General features: G+C 38.2%; 1 protein-coding gene across 1 annotated transcript in view; it reads left to right on the forward strand.

The window, feature by feature from the left end:
• LOC108239357 (calsyntenin-2) overlaps positions 1-22,234 on the forward strand; it is a 371,232-nt gene that overhangs the window by 105,277 nt on the left and 243,721 nt on the right. Inside the window, exon 2 of the mRNA XM_017422019.3 lies at positions 16,674-16,796. Within this exon, the coding sequence (XP_017277508.1) occupies positions 16,674-16,796 (123 nt within the window). The remainder of the gene's footprint in view (positions 1-16,673; positions 16,797-22,234) is intronic.

The following is a 22,234-nucleotide window of genomic DNA, read 5'->3' on the forward strand; positions in this document are numbered from 1 at the left end:
AAATATGCCCAGCAGTTCACAAGATATTTTGCTAACAGGCAGGCAGGCTTGACTCCAACAGTTAATGACAACATTTCAAGCGAAATCTTGCACAATGATTAGCACTGTAGTTTGTATTCTAAAGGACTCTGAGCTATGACAACGCTCGTTTGTAGCACAATATCTGTCAGGATATGGGTTTTCCTTGTGTTTTTGTATTTGTCTTGTTTCATTTCGAGTTTGTTCTTGTTCTGTCAGTCATCTTTGTTTATCCTGGTCTTGATTCTGTCTTTGTTCCTCTTGTCTGTGCTACATTTCCTCCTCCTCAGTCAGTCTCTCATTCTCCTGCCACGCCCATCTCCACCTGCCTGCAATCGTCATCACTCATCTGCGCCCACTTACCTCATTACCCTCTGTGTTTAAAACCCGGTCATGTTCTCCACCTCTCTGCTGGTTCATTGTCACTTCCATGTCACTTTCTTGTCGCTTCATGTCTTGCCTCCTGTTTGCTCCTCCGTGTTTTGGATTTTGTCATGTCTAGTTTTTGCTGCCACGTCAGCTCTTTGTTTTGGATAATCCTTATTTTAATAAATTAGTTTCTTTTTGTTGAAATGAGTCTGCGATCTGGGTTAGTCTCCTTCGCGTTCACCTCAGACCTTGACAATATCTGTAGATCTGACTGATTTATAGCCATGTTTGTGTTTTTTAAGGTCAGTTAGCTGTGGTGGCCATTTTGAATTAGGTAAACTCCAAAAATGAATCAGTCTGACATCAGTGTCTTTAAAATTCACTGAGTTATAGCTAGACACATACACACACACAGATGTGAACAAAAATATTATCGCCTTCACCTTTTGGCAGAGGATGATAACAAATGCAAGAACAAATGGTGAAGCAAATTCTGTCAAACGTAGCATAAAACTTTGTACTCAATTTTATGATTGCCTGTGTTTTGCAAGCTTCAGGTTGGTAACCTGTGTAATAACCGTGTAATGCTAAATTGACGGGAGAGTAAAGGTTTACAAAACAGCTTTTGCATTAACTGCAATAAAATATTTGAGACTAGACTTGTTTAAAGATGGCAGCAATCTACTTTGTAGAGTGTTTAGATAGCATTTTCCTCTGCTTCTTTTTTGTCGCAGCAGTTAAATAAAACTTGTGTTTGCTTCAGTGGTGATGGTGATCATCTATGACTGGCTTATTTTTCATCTAGTTCCCTATACTTGGCCCAAATGTCTATAAGAAAAAGTCCCATTGTGAATACATGTACTGTTACATCCCTAGTATTCATGTTGAGTGTAAGTGACTGTTGCATTGCTGTTGCTAGTTCAGAAGTTGATACCAGCAGTGCGATGTACAGCAATGTATCTCACACATACTACCCCATTACACACTGTTTCTGTTCCATTTCTTGCTACCAGATTTTTTTTTTTTTTTTCTTTTGTGCACCAGCTGGAAGAGTTTAAAATACGTAAAAGATGAGAAAGAAAAAAGAGAGAGACACACAAACTCAGGACTAAAAACAACAGAAATGTGGTCAGGGGAATAATCTACCAACAGCTGGCTAACAGGCCTTTGCCTCAGTGCTGCTTGAAGCTTGTTTTATGTTGTATTACAAGGCAGGTGCCTTTTAAGAGCACCCATGAAACAATGCGCCACACACAGACGCTGGCCTTTGTTCCACCGAACCCCTCCCCATGAGGGCTTCCACCTGAATTCATTTGCAGCACAAAACAACAAAGCACAAGTTTTCAGAAAATTACTGCATGGGTGATAAACAGTGTGCTATTTCTCTCTCCCACGCTCCAGCTCTCATCAGTATAATGAAAATTAAACGAACCACTTGATCTTTGGCCAGGTAAGAAAAGCGACCAAAAAACACACAAACAACTGTTTTGGGGGAAGTAACTGATTGCTTTAGCTTTTGTTTGAAAGTGCCAATTAGAGTAGGTTGGACTCAGGGTGCAGATGAGGATCATAAAATAAAGAGTGCTGGTTGGTGGGAGGAATGGTACAATAATTGTCAGAATTTTCAGCAAACTCAAGTGACGGCTCCAGCATGTGAGTGGTAAATGTAGGTGTTGATTCTGAATGCCTGTTATTGTGTCTTTGTATGTTTTTAGCCTTAAGTCACCTTTCTGTATCACAAAGTGTTCCTGTGGCTGCTATGAAGTCTTTTGTGCCTCTGTAATAGTACTGATGTAAACATGGACTTAGAAAACAAGAGATTTATTCACATACACACATACACGCACATATAGTTTCCTGTGCCTGATTGCCTATTTTGCCACTGTTTATTGTCAGTGTCATATGTTTATCTGAGACAGTCAAGGTTTGTTTTTTGTGGGTGTGATCAGGGTCATATTTCTCAGATACAGCAGGGAGCAGGCTAAAGTATGTTTGAAGCAATTTTCTCTTTTGTGTACTTCACTGCCTCACAGCCTCTTTGTTCTCCAGTTCACAGCCAAGGCCTTATAGTCATGCACTGCTGCTCTCCAGTTCAACCACGAAAAAAAACAAAAGGAAAAACTGCTGGACAGGTGAAAAGGGGGGATTTGTTTGGAGATTCAGAGCCGTGTGATATAAGGTGAAAAATGTACCTGAGTAAAGCACTGCTTTAGGTACACGGTGGAAAATCTTGCTGAAAAGTTCCCAAAGTTTGCACTTCATTCACTTGGGAGACTGAAATATGATTCTCATTTCAGTGTCATTTTAGTTTTCACTAAAATGAATAATTGCAACATGGTTCAATGAGACCTAAAGTAGCTATATAAAACAGCTACTGGCATGCTCATGTTGAACAAGAGGGATCAGCTATTGGTTTGGATAAAATAAAATAAAGTAAAATGAAGTGCAGTGTAGTTTGAGTAGACAATAGCTTAACTAGAATTGGATGAACTACATGGAAGTGCATCTAGGTTGGCAAATAAATAATAAATTGTATGGAACTTTGTGAGGCTATAAAAACAGCTGTATGAGGTTTGATAAACTATTAAAAGATGGTATTTGAGGCAGCACCAGTTTGGACTCAAATCTACAAAGACTGAAATTTCATGACTCAGAGCAAACAGTATGAAGTTCGCTTGGAAGCTGACTCATCAGTGTTTTTATATTTTAAGCACATACTTACTACCAGCTTTATTCTGAGAATGTGAACATTACCCACCCATCTGTTTTCTCTACACATTTCATTGTCTTCAGAGTTACTGGGAGCTGATGCCTATTTCCACCCGACAACAGATGAGAGGTAGGGTACAACTTGGACAAACTGCCAATCCATCACAGGGCCACATGAAGACAGACTACTAGAAATCCATTTACATCTTGGATCAATTTAGAATCTTCAATTAACTTAACATGTCTAATTAAAAACCTGGGGAAAACCCAGCCATTCACATCAGGAGAACATGCAAACTCCACACAGAAGGGCCTCAGGACAATATTTTAATTCAATTCAGTTAATTTACATAGCTCCAATTTACCACAAAAGTAGAATGAAGCTGGATTGCAATACATTTGAAAAACCTTCCATGTAAAGGCAATCATGATTTGTTTTTCTCTGATATTTTATGCATCTTTGAAATGCACTTCTACACTCTCACCATGCTATATGTCTGCCCTGTATGACCATATTGTACTGTGTCAGGAAGCAGTTATGGGTATCTCCTCTGTGCTAGGTTGTTTATATGATCCATGATCAGTGTTGTAGCCTAGGCATAAGACCAACATGGCAAGTCCTGCTTCAAATTATGAATGACCAAGCCATACCGGTGCATGTGGGCTTTGACACTGCTGCCACCAAGCTTTCCTGTACTTCACCAAAGATCCCAGTGTGCTGCCAACACCATGTTAAGCCACCATGAACTCTCTACGGAATTCTTACTGCATGCTCAAAACCATTGTGGACGTATCATGCTTTGTCACACATCGTGAGAAGCTTCCAGTGTCCCTACTATGTGCCTGAAGACCTGGCCAAGCTACTGCAAAAGCCACATTTTGGCAGATTTTTTTTAACGTTGTTGTGGGGGGGTCTAAAAAGAGCCACATTGATAAATTGATACCCTTCTCATGGTTCTGGATGTGTGAAGCATTTTTGCAATACACCTAACCCCTTTGTCATCACACACACACACACAAAGCTACACAGACTTTAACTAGATTACTGTGCATAGTGCACCTCATGTTCCATAAGACGGTGGCCTTCACTTCAAAAGCTCAGCCACTCTAAAGGGATTACACTGAGGAAACTTTTATTGGCTCAATGTATTTTCACCCCCCAGTTTCACAGCTGGCTGCAGGTGTCACATTAACTGGCTGGCACAAAATTCTGCTGGGATCAAAAAGACCTGAAGACTTGTTCACTAACACACACAAACAGCTCACACTGTAGGCCATCTGCACATAAGAGGCTCCTACTGGGCTGCAATAGAGTAGAAGTGGTTTGAAACAGCTGGAGTGTTTGTCTGTGGCCAATTTCTATGCAGCAACTTCTGCATCATTAGTTTCCTCTCATTTTATACATTTCCTCCCACCTTTTGTGCAATTTGTGTGTTTTGAAATTAAGGCCAAAGACCCCAAAAATTTAGATTAAAAATTAACTGTTGGGGAAAAGAAGATTTTAACTTCTTGACTGAGCTTCTTCTTCCACTGTGCCAGAGAAACTTGTAAATATAGATTGAAGATGTTGTTCATCATTTTCCAATAGGTCCATGTTCATTCTGTAGTAGGACAACCAAAAACATAAACTAAAGCTAAACCAATAACCAAGAAGTTACAAAAAATAGAATTTAGTTTTCCAAACCAGTGAAGTTTTTCTTGCACACGGCAATACAAAACCAACTAAAAATCCAAATAATTTTTTTTAAATTGTTTATTTCTGTTGATTGGCCTTTTTATCCATCCATCTATTTTCTTTACCTGGTTTTCCTTTCCTTCACAAGGGAGCTGGTGCCTGTCTCCACTGGACATTGTGCGAGAAATTGGTGAAAATTTATATATATATATATTTTTTAAGTTATCTCATGGCTAATAGGCCACTAATTTGTAACAATTTTGGCTGATGGTTTGTGTTGCTGAGCTGGAAAATGAAGCTGTGCCTGCACTCTCAGCTCGTATTTAATCCAACGGAATGAACACACACATGGGAGTATCATCCTTAAAGAGAAACTGTGACTAACAGTTTAGGTGGAAAGATGTACTTGGAACAAAACGCACACAGCATTGGATAAGTTAGCTAATTTACAGTTACAATTTTAACTGTGATTACAAATGTTCATGCAAGCATTACATGTTCTGTTTGGGAAAAAAAAAACATTGCCATCTCTTCATTTTTTGTGAAAGTAGGACACGTATGTGCTGTCTAATTTTGCTGAGGCTATCAGGGTAAGGAATGGGGTTGTCATTTACGCTATGGAGACTGATTCCACTTTAAGGAAAACTGTCAGTGTCTTTGGATAAAGCAGGAATGTTTTTAACTACCTTAACAAAGTATCTGATATCTTAAAACAACAGTTCAGATCTTAGGAAATGGGGTTCTGTGGAAAGGTGAACAATTAATGTCAATGTCATTTTTTAAAATAATACATATAAAAACTGACATTAACTAAAGTGCTTTACACTCAAATCTGATACCGTTTAAAATATATATATATATATATATATATATATATATATATATATAATCAAATCATATGCTCTGTTTAAATAAAATGCCAAATTTAAAAAGATGGTTCTTAAGCAACAATTTAGGTCTCTACGGTACAAGTTGTGTTCATATTGGAAGGTAAATGTTCAAAAAATTTGGAGCACCCACTGCAAAAGTCTGATCACCTTTATACTTCAATCTGGGTCTTGGGATTTCCAAAAGAAGCTGGATATTGGAGCACTTTTCCTAATGTGTAGATGTTGACAAGATTAGTTAAATATGATGGGGCCAGACCATTAAATATTTTACCTGTTGTTGATATCCCATTGAATGACCTCAGTTTGGAAAAACAGAGTTTAATTCTGATTGGACTGATGAGCTGACTGCTAGTCTGAGCACCGTCAGGACCAAAGTGGCCTTTTTCTGTCTTATAACAACTTCAATCTCAAAAACTTTAAACCTTTTCATACTAGTGCTATATCATTGTGTGTAATAAGAGCAGCACTTGTGGTGCTGGCTGGGGCCACTTTTGTCTAGAATATCATATTGATTCTGCCATAATAATTATGTATGTATGTTTTTGTAGTTCTTTCATGCTTATAATAAAGAAACATAATTTGTGTGTGATGCAGGTCTTAAACCCCATATCCCCAGTTAACAAAGTTTGGTTCCAAAAATACAACATGGCAGCTTCCTTAAATCTGGTCCTGCTGGCTTCAACTCTAAACAACAAGAGAAAGAGAAAGTCAGGACATTTTTAAAATACATGTCTATGCTTGACATTTTTTGAGATTGGAATTGTTTAAAGACAGCAGAAATTTGCTTTAGAACTGGCCTCACTCAGACTAGCCATTTGCTCATCTTCCTGGCAAAATATGAACTCTATTTCTCCAAACTGTGGTTGTTTAAAGAGCTATCTACAGCAGGTAAGATAATAATTGTTCATAAACTTCCCACAAAATCCCACTTGAAAAGATCTAAACTACTCCTTGATTTTATTTTTTAAGCAACACAGTGAACCGGGACAAATTTAACGGCTTTGTTGAAAGACATGTTTAGTGAATGTCAATCTTATCGAAATGATAAGTGATACCAGAGCAGCCAAACCAACAAACCTGCAAATATGAAAACAATTAGAGTTCAAAGGTGAACTTCTATTTTTTACTCACAATTGTCTCAGTTTTCTGAAAGTTGTTATTGTGTCTGTGATTTTAAAACATATGGTTGTCTCGAACTTAGCATTTGAAGCAACATACTCAGTTGTTTGAATTTTATCATTAAGCCTTGCCCTTGATATGACTTTTATAGTAATACATTGACACAAGATGTTCTACCTTGCACAGAACCTTCTTCCAGTTTATAAGAAAGTACAATATGTTTAATTATTTAGTATAGTGGCTAATGTCCACACATGAAAGTATTGACTGAGCTGAACTGAAGCAAATAAGAATCAAGTGCCGCTTGTTTGTGCACCCAAACATTCTGTTAAAGTATTTAAATTTGTGAAATATTCTTTTTATTTGTCTGTCATTTGTCCGTGTGGCTGATAGCAGCCTGGAATGAGGTTTATTGCCTGCAAATAGTTCAAAATACTGAGACTTTGAGGTAAATATACTGTCAATTTTATCTTCATCCTGTATATTCAGTACTTTATCCACTATCATCCTGTATGCATTTGATAATTTGTACATAACCATCATTTTGGACTCCTTTGCCCTGAATGCATTTTGCCATTTGGCAGTATCCTTTGACTTGTTCTTAATGCATGTATATGTGAAAAAGCAGGAAGCTGCAAATGCCATTTCTCCAATTGCACATACAATAATGGACCAGGATAATGCTGCAGCGAGACAACATTTGTGACTGTGAGCCATTTGATGAAAAGGGGTAATGATAGCTGGGGGGTGATGGCACCAAAAGTGCACATGCAGCTCCTAAACATCCACTCCTGGACATTTGGAAGGATGCTTTTAGCCTATGTGTGTGTGTGTGTGTGTGTGTGTGAGCGAGAGAGAGAGAGAGCCTTATTACATAAAACTCCTGCATTCCACTTTTTGTTTTTCCACTTCTTCCCCTCGGGGCAGAAGGAGGGGTGGTTCTGCAGTGACTCTTTTTTTTCTTTTCTCTGAAAGTAGAGCAGCACTTGTAGTAATATGACAACACGGTGATTAAAGCAAAAAAAAAAAAGGAAAAATTTCAGACAATTTTCTGTTTTTGCATTCATCTTTCTTTCATCAGCACCACTTTAATCTTGTTTTTGACTCCAAATGTGTGTGCATGTGTGTGTGTCCTGATAAAAGCCTGACCTTTGTCTTGTTGCTATCATATAGCTGCAGGGATGGTGTTGTGGGGTAGCTGGGAAAGAAAACAAACAAAACAAAATCTGCCATTGCTCACAGAAATAAAGAACCAGTGTGTGTGCGTAGTGGCACTTGGCTTCTGTTAGTATTACCGTCTGTGCAGTTCAGAACTACAAATGGTTCTTTTTGAGTTTCCCTGTGTGTTTATGAGCCTTTGAGCATGATTGCTTGTTTTTGCAGCGGCCTTTTGTTTACTGTGGCCATAGCACTTGCCAGGTGATTTTGTGGAGCGTCATGAGCGCTTGCTGCTTTACATTTCTTAGTAACAGAGGCGATGGGGAGAACCCCATAACACTGCTTGGCTCTCTGGTTGGCCACTTAACTATCCCCACTGCACACACACACACACACACACACACAGATAACTAAGACTCCGGGTACTATAACCACAGCCAGAATTCACAACCTGCCAGTGGCCATAAAGGCAGCACACACACCCACACACACAAACACACACCTGGGGCAATGCATTGCAGCGTCTGAATTCAAAAAGCACAGTGTGATCCAGGTTTATCTCACCCACCCCAGGGCTACAAACAACTCATCATATCTAGACAATAAATTCAAACACAACAGCTGCAAAAGGCCAAACAGGGGCTAACAGGTGATTATTTTTAGGTAAAGTCACATTTACTTTACTGACATTTTTTTTTTTTATTAAGTTTTAGAGTTGAATTTAAACTGAATGTCCTCCAGACTCTGCTTGGAGCTGAGAGGACAGCAGAAGGCGCGCCGTAGTGAGCACATCACAGGTCAGGGTGTCACAGTCTGAGAGGAGCTGCGGAGGCCCGGTCTCAATGTGACCCGAGCCGTTTGGCAGGAACACGTTATTCTTTGCTGTTTGCTCTGACTGACTAATGAAGCTGCTTTTATTCCACACCAGCCTGTCTCATGTTTGTTTAGTAACCTTGAGCAGCTGTTAAAGTCTATCTTCAGTTTGTTTTTGACTGTTGCTTTGAAATTTAATTTGCCAACATTGTTGTCTCACAGCATCTTGACAAAGTATTCTTTTAACAAAATTTCACTAATTATTTACAATTTTATACAATTAACATCTTTCTGTCACTCCTCTTATCATGGCAGCAATAGACGATCCAGGGTCAAAACAAAATGTGAGAACTAGCACTCAATCTAAATCTACTGGTTCCACAAATATATATCTTTACCTTTACTTTAAAATGTCATGCTTGGATTATGCTCTCTTAAAGTTGATTTCACATTTATAATTGACACATTACAAACCCTTAAGGTTAGGCATGATTCCAAAAAACATAATGGTTTGGATTATAATGTCCACGTCAACTACACTTGTCTTGTATTACCTTCAGATGAGTCCACTTAAAATAACACAATATGTGCTGAACACTAAAGTAGATATCCCACTGAAATTCTTTTTTTATATATAAAATAGAGCTAGATGGCATGAAAACAAATTCTGAATTTACATCCTTTTGCTTGAATGTAAACTTTTATGACTAATTAATATTTTGTCATGACACTGAGCTGTAACCTTATATCTATGTGGCAAAAATACAAATATGCATATATGTATGTGATAAGATATAATATTTGTTTTTTGTTGTTAGAATATTAGACTTTACTTTTTCTTTTTTTTTTTTCTTTTGATGGATCAGAGTTGTGTAAGCCCTGTTCAGAAATAGTTCATTTTCTGAGTTCTGTGGAGGAGTTTTGATGCATCTACTTGTAAGGTTAGTTTAGTTTTGTTTTCAGTACTGGCGCACTGAAAATTGAACTTAGTAGCTGTTTCAAGAGCTTGCTTTGCAAATAAAAAGAGATAAGTACTGTACAGATGTACAAAAACAATACTATCTACAGTCCCTATATAGAGCAGGATAATAGTGTCAAGACTGAACAATGTATTATTTACAGAGCCTACATTGCTAACTGAAAGTTTCAGGTTTAAAAGATTGAAGATAACTAAGTATGTTGTTACTTTATGCATTATAACTAACTGTAGGTGTAAAAATATTTATGTTTCCTATGACAGTTTCAGCTCAAAGATTAAATGTGTTACTATTTAGTCAAACAGGTCTCAAGTCAAAACACATGTTACAAACTTGAGAACTCCGCCTTGTCTGGACAAAAGTGCTTTTAAACATAATAAAGTCCTCTCTCTGCAGATGGTCTCTGTCAGCCTGCTCTGTGAGGCACAAAGCCAAGACAGTGAGTGCATACAAGACTAACGTTTGCAAAGATCTCCAGGGTTCAAAGAAGACATGGATCACTGCAATGATAGAGTGGTGAGCGAAAAGAAAAAAAGAGAGCTGAGATCCATCCTATGACAGAGGCAGAGTGGGGATGTTTCCTGATGATTCTCTGTGACCCATGCTGATGGACATCTCTGAGGCTCTTGGAGCTGTCATGAGCTCCCAGCTTACAGTGTAGCTGTAATTGCCTGTTGGTCACAGTAATGGCTAGCTGTTGCTGCAGCGTTTACTTTTCATTATGCTGATGTATTCATTGTGGCCCTTTTTTGTTGACCTTATCAATCAGAGTTTAATTTCCTACAGACTTCATTTTAATTACAACTGTTTCTATTCCTCCTCTGTCCCCCCCAAGGTCTGTTCAGATTGCAACACCCGCCTGTTAAGAGGTGGCACCCGCAAGCGGAGTAACGGCAGTGCACCGTAGCCTGGTCAGGGATTAATCCACCGTTATAGCGTCTCTGCCATGCTCCAAGCCTCAAGTCAAATCCACGCCTCTTGGCTTAATTGGCAATGACATGGCGGGGGATAGTACTGCTGACCGGTGCTTGCTGTAAAGGGCACTGCAGCTCCACAATTCACTTTTCAGCTGTCACACCAGCTGATTATATTAGCCTAGACAGGGGTAATAACTATATTCCTGTGATTAATTTGATTTGAAGAACAAAAATTATTCTGTGGCCAGTACCTCTGCTCAGTTGTGAAAGAGAGAATTACAAAGACATTATTCCCAAAATGTATAAATGTTACATTTTAATAACTTTATTGCCATATAGCCAACAACTTGTTTGGAACAAGTAAAAAAGTTAATAATGCATCTGCTTTTCAGTCAATCAAATGAAAAAAATTAAGACAACACCATTTCCAAAATGTCCAATCTGCCTCAAGAGCAGATATTAGAATTCACCTAAATGCTTTTCTCATTGTGACACAAAGGCCAAAGGCCATTGTATTTTAACACCAGCTCAAATCTCAATAGGCAGACATAATCATCCCGTGCAGTTTGAGCAGTTATTTTGGTTGTTACCAGATAAAACAGAAGAATGATTTGATTCCAGCCCTGCCTTCAAGACATGAAAATCCTTTTTACATATTAGGAAGTCATGTTCACACAAACAGATGTGAGGTTACATAAGATGCCTGCAAATCGACCTCGACCTCCTTCCATTCGCAGGTTATCACATGCCATTTACTGAGTGCTTTTAGAAGGCATGCATTGTGTGTGTTTTTCAATATTGGGGTCACTTGGACTGCTTTTTTTTAAAGGTATGTGAGTGTTTACTGACATTCCTTTAAACATTTGTTCCATCAGAGTCTTTCCTGAAGAGAAAATGGTAGATGAGCAGCATACAGTTAAATCAAAATACAGAAAAGTCAAATTTTCCACTTTGTTAGCACATTAAGGCTTAAAGACGTTTAGCGCAGAGAGCAACTTCTAGAACTTTCTGGTTCTACTTTCAGAATGAAATGAGGCAGAGACATATAGCCATTTTATGGACATTCTGTTGTCTTCATATTGACTTGAAGATTTACGGTGTTAGGTATGGATTCAGGTCTCTGGGGGCTGCGGTAGATCGGTGGTCAGTCCCACGATCTCATAATTCCGAGGCCCTAGGTTCATGGCTAGGTTGCGTTAGGAAGGGCATCCGTCATAAATCGATAGCCAACTCTTTTATACAAGTTTGCTCATTGTGGCGATCCCTGCAGAAGGGAGCAGCCGGAAAAAAAAAAAGTTTGGATTTAGGTTTCTGTGAATGGAATATGTAACTAATCACTTAGTGTCAGGGCATTAGCCTCACAGCCGTAGGTTTGATTATGATAAGTGACTACAGCTCTTCCCCTGGGAACCTCTGGGACTGATGGTCTGACATGCAGATTTCTCCACCCATCATCTCACCCTACCAGGCATGCCTCCTCAACTTCCAATAGCTGGCATTATTCAAAGACCAAAGAAGCACATCATCCATTTTCTTGTAATGACTCAGGGTCATGTCTCAAGCTGTCAGTACACGAACTCAATTCTGTTCCGAGGGTGTCAGCGTCCGATTCCTCCCCCTGACTGGATGAGCTGTAGTTGTGGGTTAGGTGTTGGGTTCACACGTGGGTGGTACCTCATCTTGATGCTGTGGCTATTACCAGAGGCAGACGCTTCTTTATTGCTCTCATCACTCCTGATGAAAAAACATTTTATCCTACGCAGATAGAGAGCAGCGAGGCTTCGAGATGTCATTAGCTCACGATTGCAGTGTGGCCCAGCCATGCCGACTGATGGGAAGATTCACTCACAAAGGGTCATCATCAGCAAAAATATCATCAGATTAAATTGTGATGTTGAGTTGCCTGGTACTGATCATTACTCTGTAGTGTTTTTATGACAAGGGAAAACACAGTTTTTTTTTGGGGGGGGGGGTTACATTTTCATGTTATTGAAGATGAAATTCTTCAACTCTTTTGCCTGCTTTCCGAATAGATTTTTGTTGTGCAGAACACAACCTTTAGGCGAACCTGACACAGCTAAGTAGTCATAGTGAGTGGCACATAGAGCATCAAGGATTACGGGTCAGTGGGGCTCCTAAGATGTGACTAAAATGAAAATGATGATGAGGGCAAGGCTTTTTAATTCTCCAGGCTCCTCATTAGTGATTGCGCTCAGTTTCACAGCCTGTATTACAAATGTACTGGAGATATATGCTTGCTGCGGATATTGCACAAGAATACCTTTATTAAAGCCATTGTTCCTCATGATTTTTTTACCATTTTATCCGGCATGAAGTAATGCCGAAGGAAGAAATTGTTGCACGTCTGTAGTAGTGGTGTGCCGATTAATGTCTGTCTGAATGATGGCAGATTTCTCTCAAAAAAAGAGTGTCTTTAACAGGGTTGTTTGTCTTAGTTGTACCTGACAATGTGAAGGTGAAATCGTGTTTTTGCCTGCAATTCCTGTACAGCAGCATCAGCAGAATATACTGACACGCTGAAAATCCAGAATCATTTTACCCCTTTCTGTTGTAACATACTCATGAATATTTATTATGCCCTAATAGACTAATGCGTTTCCATCTCTGCCCCTGTGAATGATCTCCTCTGACTGTATCAGCGCTGTTAGTCACGCTTTCTTGGCTGACCCTCATGAATACAGAGTCCTCCGGTGTTTGAACGTGTTCTCCATGTTTCACCACATTTGTACTGTCCTGAAAAACACAGTGACAAAATTTATAGTAAAATCTACAAACTTTGGTCATTGGTTTCATACACAATCAGCACTTTACAAACTTATTTCGTCCAAATTGTTTAAAATGCTATTGCTGTTTGAACAAAAATGATACTTTATCTTAACTAATATACCATACATTTTATTAAATGATGCATGTTTTTCCCCGTGCACACGTTGGTTTTCTCCAAGTACTCCGTCTGCCCCCACACTGACCAAAAACATGCATGTGAGGTTAATTTGTAACTTTAAATTGTCCCTAGGCGTGAATGAGACTGTGAACAGTTGTTTGGCTTGTTTTTTTTTATGTGTCTCTTTGATGAACTTGCAACTTGTCCACGGTATACCCTGACCCTTGCATAAAGACCACTGGAGATAGGGACCAGCTCCCCTGAGTGGAAAAATCTGGTAAAGAAAATAGATGTTTTTCACTGAATGTACGGTCACTCTTCTGCAACTGGTACTGTACAGGTAACACACAAAATCAGATTGGGTATTGATATATGATATACCCATCTATTTTCTATAGTTCCCTTTCCCTGTTCATGGTCACAGGGGACTGGTGCCATTCCCTGGTGGCCAACTAGCAAAAGGTGGAGTACACCCTGGACAGATCACCAGGCCAACACCGAGACAGACAATCATTCACAGACACACTTAAGGCCAGTTTTAAACCTTCCAATCATCCTGATATGCATGTTTTTGTACTGTGAAAGTAAACTGGAGTATCCTTAGAAAACACACGTGTGCACAGGGATAAAATGCAAACTCCACACAGAAAGGTCCCAGCCAAGTTTAAAATCTGTGACAAGTTTACTGTGAGACACCACGATACCACCCTAGTTTTTTTTGTCACATTCAGGCAGCCATTCACACAGATATTAACACACCACTTTGCAGACTGGGTCAACCTGAGGTTCACTGCCTTGCCTGAGGACACTAATATGCCATCAGGGAAGCCAACTTTCTGATTGGCAGATTCTTTTCCTCCTAGATTTGTAGTGTCTAATAAAATGGGGTTGCCTTCCTCAAATTGCTTTTACAATCTAAAATTTAAATTTAAATTTAAAAAAATTAAAAAAATTAAATTTGCCCCTTAAAACAAGATGTTTATCTCACTATGCTTTCCAAAACCTACACATCCAATAAGAATGTGGTGTATTTATAGGAAATTTGGAAAACCTCTTGCAGTGTGAAAGCAATTACGACACTGCCATGTTCTTAGTACCAGTCACCAAATAGGTTTTTCCCTGCTATTTTCTGTGTCCATGAGACACTTTTGTGTGCCTGCTCAGCCAAGCTACTGTATGTACTTAAAAATCATGACTTGCAAGCACAACACTATTGTTATGAGTCCAACAACTACATTCCTAATATGCACATGAAAAAATCATCAAGACCTTGAAAGGGGATTTGGACAACTGTCGGAAGTGAGCCTCTGGGGATGGCATTCAGGAATCTGATATAAATAAGATTTTAAATGTACATTTATCTCTAAGTTATTTTTTTATTGAGTCATGGGCTTAGACTATGTCCAAGTAGATGTTTAGAATGTATAAAAGTAACAAAAATAAAAACTAACTGCAGTTTTTGTTTCATAACTACAACATGTTCTTTGTGTACGCACAATAAAAAAGTGACGTTTTATAACTTCTGTCCTTCATGTTGATAAATAAATGTTGTAGCCTTGTGGAGTGGATTTTAATGGCATCCAGTGCATAACTGAAGTGGTCTGTAACAATGATTGTTTGATTTAGATCTACAGAGATTCCACTTTTTCTTTTTTTCTTTTTTTTTGCTGAATGGCGAGTAATTTTTGTTTTTGCATTTTGTTCCTGAATCCAACAAGACCTCAAATTACAGCTTTGCTTTGTCATTTTTGATTTATAAACTTGAACCTGACATTTACAAGCTAGACCAAATGTAGTTTTATTTTTCTTTCTTTTTTTTTGTTTGCCTTTTTTTGGTGGACACAGCAAAAATCAACACAATGGAACTGTCAAGAGTTCCAGTTTGTTCTCATAATTCTTGTCCATTTTTTTTAGTTTTTTAGTTTTTTTTTTTCAACTACAGAATAGAGGTCCAGTTGTTTTTTAACCTTTTTTGAACTTAAAGGTTTTTACACTGGGTGGCAACCCTGCTACACTCTCCAGGAACTATACAACTGGACTGTGACAAATTTAGAAAACATGTTTCATTGAGAAGGATGTCATGATGTTGCTATGCTCTTAGTACTCGTCACATATTTGTTTCCCTGCTACTGGAGCACTGCCTGCATGGTGTGAGTGTGATAGGATCACAGTCTATATGAGGCTGGCATGGTCAGTCCCACTTCAAACTCTTGATGACAGCTACTGGCCCCGTGTCATGGATATGTTGCCACCACACTCCACTTAGGACCTCAATACCACAATGACCTAACTACACAAGTTTGGTCCATACTCAAAACCCTCCACAACCTATTGCACTCTATCATGTGCAAATACCATCCAGGTTGTGGTTGTGATTTGGGATGAAGGGGTCCCAACAACAAAAAGCTTTTTTCACTTTTTTTTTCCTTTTTTTCACTCAGCTCTAATCTGTACTTGTACAGAATTCTGTCTCTGACCATCTTTGTTGACCTCCTTAGTTTCCCTTGCTTAGTAGTTTTGCAGACTCTGGGAACTAAAACACGTCTTAAAAGTGTCAAATGCCAAGACCGTACAACACTTGGATTATAGGCAAATATAATTTTGCATGCATGTAATATGTATGCACAAGCTACTTTTCATGGTCTTAAAATATTTTGATTTCAAGTAACCAGTTTGGTTTATATATAAGTCTATACTATCAAGTTCCCAAATATATTCATTTAAATCAACATTTGTTATTAAATAAATCACAAAGGTGGACTGAATCCACATTATGAACCTTGTTTTGACTTGGTCTTGGATAAAGATTTCAGCTGCCAGCACAGTGGTGATAACATTAAATATGGGTCGGTGCTTTTGAAACTGCAGGGTTAGAATGATGAAAGAAACAAAAGAAAAAGTAGTGAGTGATATTGGGAAAGTAATTCATAGATGCTCAGGCTGGAGGAGTTTCTCCAGTGAAATGTTCATGCTGCGGGATACAGAATTTGTTTATTTGTGCTTGCATGCCAAAGCTAAATTATTGATCTGTGAACTGTTATACTGATGCAGCTTATTGAAGATCTATTATCTATTTCAATTTGTGAAAACTAAAAGTATCTTTTTTGCTTTTTGTCTCTGTAGTGAATAAACACAAGCCCTGGATAGAGACATCGTACCATGGGGTGATCACTGAAAATACCGACATTGTTTTGCTGGATCCTCCTCTGGTTGCCCTGGATAAAGATGCCCCCATCCCCTATGCAGGTATGGTACATCTCAACCTTAACAGCTGTCAAGTTCAGCATGATCAAAGCACCAGGTTAAATGTGGACTACCTCGTATCAAATGGATGCCGTCAACAATGACTCAGGAGTTAATCCACACAGGGAAGCATAGCTGCAGGATGTACTTACACTTTGGACATAAACCGTATAAAGCTGTCATGTGATATCACTGTGAATGAGCTTGAATAGATTCACTATTTCTCTGCATCCTAGCCTTATTTTTCCACTTTGAACTCAACACTTTGCTGGGTCCATGTAGTCTAATGATTCCCAGGAAGCATACATCATACACAGGATTCCTATTTCCTATTTACTTAGAGTGGAGAGCAGCCTAAATAAGCCCCTTGATGGTTGAGGACGCGGCAGGAAAAACTAGTATAACCGGATTAGATTCTTCCCACTTTGTGACCATTCCAGCTCATCTAAAGGGTGCCAGCACTTGTGGGAGGACGTTTGCTGGAGGCTGTTGGCCAGCCTACCCATTTCTTCTCCCGCCAGGCTGCTAATGTGGCCAAGGCTCTAGCAGGGGGTTGAAGCCCACTCACAGAGACCCTCAAGCTGAGCTGGATGGATGGACGGATGGTTGGAGAGGTGTAGTGTGTGTGTGTGTGTGTGTGTGTATGTGTGTATGTGCAAACATAGATGTGCATGCTTGCAGAAATATATTTTCATTGTTTGCCATTCTGTGTGTGTGATCCTATGCTCTGATGTAGCCAGAGGGGCTCACTGTAATGGCCACCCTACAGGGAGGAAGAGAAAAAATACTTCAGATTAGTGAAGTTATATGGGGGGAAAGTGTTTTAAATAGTTCTAAAAAATATCAAACTTAAAAGTGATGTGTGCATGTGTATTCACCCTCTTTACTTTGAAGCCCAGATCTTTACCTTTAAAAGTCACGTAATTAGTTAAATAAGATCCACCTGTGGACAGGTGACAGTGAGCTCAGTACCTTCACACCTGTTCTGATAATCCCCATAATCAATAGCAGTAAGAACAATGAGAGCAAGATACCCATACATTTTTAAAAAGTGCTAATATTAATCCCTTTATTCTAACCTTATTGATATCAATCAGGAGCTCATTGCAGAAATTGATTTTTGGGTTGAACTAAATATACCCAAAAATTAAAGGTTTTGTAAATGTATATATCATATTTACATTAGTTAGTAACGTTGCCTCATTGCAGGCAAGTTGCAGGTTGGCCTCCCAATCTTTCTGTGTGGAGTTTGTCTTCTCTATGCATGCGTGAGTTTTTTCCCACTGACCAAATACAAGCATGTTAGGTTAATTGGTAAGTCTAAACTTGCCCCTAGGTATGAGTGAAAGTGTAAATGGTTGTTTGTCTTGTTTGTCTCTATGAAGCCCTATAACGGACTGAAGACATGTCCAAGTGTTCCCTACCTCTTGTGACTGCTAGAGATAGGCACTAGCTTCCCTGCAACTCAGAAAGGAAAGAGGGGTAAAGAAACTGAATGAACGGATGGATAGATATTTGCATTAAGTATATCATGTCATTTTGCCACAGTTTGTTAAAAACAAAAACAAAAAAAACAAATAAGTAACCCTGGTGTCATTAGAACCCAGGTCTGTATCATTAAAGTTAATCGCAGTATCCTTTGCACCAAATGGGAATGCATTGTTTGTGTGGTACCATTGATTTCCCTTACGTAGAAACAATTACATACCCAAAATTGTTCCCCTATTTTATTACACGATCAGACACCCATGGTTGCATGCACCACAACTCAGTTTAGCATTTTAGTGAATTATCTAAAACATAGTCATTTTTTTCTCTCCCGCTTTAACTTCATTAATCTGGAACATTTTTTTTTAGGTTCATTACTTACCAAATTGAAAACCCATTTAAATATTACATTTTATGACAGAAAAATATAAAAAAAGAAAGAAAAGAGGGTTTAATACTTTTGCAACCTATTGTATCCATCAAGCATTTTTATATTGATAGAAATTAGGCTCCTAGCTACATTAACATGAAATCAACTTGCAGTTCAAACTCAGCTAGAAAATCCAATACAAGGGCACAATTGTCTGTTTGTCTTCTACATCACTCTCAACCTGTCCAATAATTCTCAAGGACTGCTTCAGAAAAAACACACTAGTCTCCACAGTTGCTGGCGTGGAGCAACAGTAGAGGTAGCTGTGCTGTGTCTAAAAGCTGACTGAGATGGACAACAAGCGTCACTGTGACTCATAACTTTCAAAATTACCAACATAAAATGTCAAGAAGACTGAAAGACACCATGACTTGAAGGACTTCTTGTTTTATTCATGGAATTGTCTGGCATAGTGACAATATTTTGTTCTTAAAAAAAAAAAACAGGCAATGAAAACAAACAAAAACAAATGTATTTACATTTTAGCTTTATGTCACCCTTAAACCTAATTTATTTTTGTTCAGTGAATTTCATATTGATAGAAACAAAAGCTTTTCAAGCTTCTACTTAGTCTCATCCAGGTCATCAGATTGTTAGTTGACAAACGCCTACGCAGTCAGTTTTTCCATTCCAGTCACACAGTCACACATGTACACAATGTGATGTTGATGCTTGTCATGACAGAGTGAAAAATACCACATGTACACAATAGCTCTGGAAATCTAAAACCTGTATTGTATGGAAACAACCTGATTACTGCAAAAGCTAGTGGGAAAAAAAAGCTGAGTATTGAATTTCTTCATTTCTGACATTTGTGCTCTTTATCCCCCGTCAGCTGATCTACAGTTACAGTCAGAAGTTTACATTACATAGTAATCATGTGCACAAATATCACATTAATTGTGGGCTTTTATTTATATTTTCCCCCTATGGTGGAATGACTATCCAACATACATATTCAAGGATTTTTACAAACAAGAGATGAATGCACAAGTTAGTTTTTGTGGGGATTTTCTCTGACCTATATAGAGTCAGAGTTATACAAATTTATATAAAAATCTAGAAGTGTGTTTATCTAAGTCTTTTCATTAATGGTGATGTCTAGTATGACTAGTATGTCTTTTTATTTTATGCAGTCAAGGCCTATTAACTTCTTGTTAGTAATCATGATTGACTGCAGTTGGTAGTTTCTTTTTGTCAAAATAAAATGAAAAAAATTGTTTGACAGCACCTATTGGACTGACCAATACTCAGAACAATGTGAATGTCCGATTCTAAAACGTCCCCCTTAGATAAAAGAAAACTGATTAGGATGTTACATTAAACAACCCAGGAACTACCAAGGCGCAAGCCTGCCATGAACTGGAAACTCCTGAAACACCACTGTCACCGTCCTCAGTGAAGCAAGTCCAAAAGCTTAATAGACAAGCCAAATGCCTTCTGGAGAAACATTTTATTCTCAGATGGGATAAAGGTTGATCTGTTTGCCCAAAGTGACAAGAAGAATATTTGGAGGACTCAAGGAGAGGCTTTCCTAACTAAGCATTGGTGGTAGTAGTATTATGCCATGGTAACTGTGCATTGGAATAATGAAGAAGTAGTACTTTGAAATTCTTCAATGTCACCTAAAAGCCAGCTCTTTTTGGTGAGCTGAGCCAAATGAGCCAGATCCTAAAAAAGAACAAATGAATTAATTAATTTTATTTCAAACAGACATAATAAACCCCCAAAACAAATAAAACTGTTTTGGCCAATTTACAGAATCTTCTGTGTGAAAAGACGTAGGCTAAAGTAAATTTTAGATTCCCCTACCCCTTACTCACGTATTTATTGATCAATATAATTATAATTATAATTATAATTATAAATATTCCCTCCTACATTACATAAAATTATATTTTATTATATACAGCAGAATGCAACATTATTAGTTCGTTTAAGACATCTATATTCCACAAGTGCTCTAAATGCCATCAACACCCATCCTAATCCATATAACATCTCAAAATGACTGTTTTGTATCTTTTTAAAACTGATATATATTTGTACATCATTTCAACTCATCATATAACCCATTCCACAAATGCACCCCACAAACAGATATACACATACTTTTCCTTGTGGTACAAAAATACTGTGTTTTAAAACTATACCCCCCCTTTTTGTCACTTAACATGGTTTTTAAGATTCCCTGGCTGGAATCCCTTGTTTCTAGCTTTAAACATAAACTGTACAGTTTTAAATTTCACCAAATCCCAGAATTTCGATGTTTGCGACTTTGAAAACAATGTGTGTGCTCCTGAAACCCCACGTTATGAACTATCCCGATTTCTCTCTTTTGTAGTTTTAAGGTGATTGTACTTTGCTTTTGTATGTGTTACTGCAAACTTCCACACAGTAAGATAAATATGGCAGTACAAGTGATAAATACAGAGACAACAGTGCTTCACTGTCATGCTTCTCCCAATACAGCTAAATTTTTTGCCAATTTTTCCCTTATTTGACAAATTTGTGGGTTCCAGCAGATTTTATGGCCTCGTTTCACACTCAGAAAAGAGACGAATATCCTGTCACAGGTTGAATTTGACTTATATAAAGAACAGGTGTCATGGTTATTGGTATTTGTGTAAGCTTCTGTTTTGTTTCTGGTTTTCTGTTTGTTTCTGTGTTCATGTGTGCTGTCACTATTCACTCCTCCCCAGTCACTCTTTTGCCCTTGATTATCTGCCACGCCCATCTCCACCTGTAAGTCATTGTAATCACTCACCTGTGCCCACTTCCCATATTATCCCCTGTGCATATAACCTGGTCATTTTCTCCACCACCCCGCTGGATCATTGTTGTTTGTTAGATGTTGATGTTGCTCATAGTTTTGCCTTGCCTTGTTTCGTCTCGTCTCGCCTTGGATTTCTGTTATAGTTAGTGTTGCTGCCACGTTAGCCTTTGTTTTCTAGTTTTGTTATTTTATTAAATCAGTTTTTGTTTTTGTAAAGATGACTCTGCTTCTTGGGTTCGCCACGCTCACATCGCATTCTGACAACAGGTTACTGATACCATTGACACCAGAGAGATACATGACATTTAGTGATTGTCACAAAGAAGAAAACATGGATTTAAGAAGAACACATCATTTGTCCTAAGAGAGCTAGAACATTTGAAGATTAGTTTGCATATGCTTATCTAACTGGGAAGGGTGGGATGTTTATTCTTGTAAAAAGAGCATTTTTTCTGCTGTCACTTCTGGGGGAAAAAAATCTAAGTGTTGGTGCTCACCATCTAATAATCTTGAATAGACAAGAGTTGGTAGTTCAGTCTGAAGTGCTTTTTGTAGTGTTATAAATAAATAAAAACAGTGAGTGCTTTTCTTTTTTTAAGTGACTGCTAACTGTAAATTTGTTTTATCACACACAAACTTGAATTTTTCAAAATATCTTTTTTTTGCTAGGTGTTGATGGGTGAGTAGTTCAATGGTTCATAAAGGTGATTTAAGTTGAAGTGGCTTTTTTTTTTGGTGACTTCTAAA

The sequence above is a fragment of the Kryptolebias marmoratus genome, linkage group LG2, assembly GCF_001649575.2.
Source record: "Kryptolebias marmoratus isolate JLee-2015 linkage group LG2, ASM164957v2, whole genome shotgun sequence".
Lineage (NCBI taxonomy): Eukaryota > Metazoa > Chordata > Actinopteri > Cyprinodontiformes > Rivulidae > Kryptolebias > Kryptolebias marmoratus.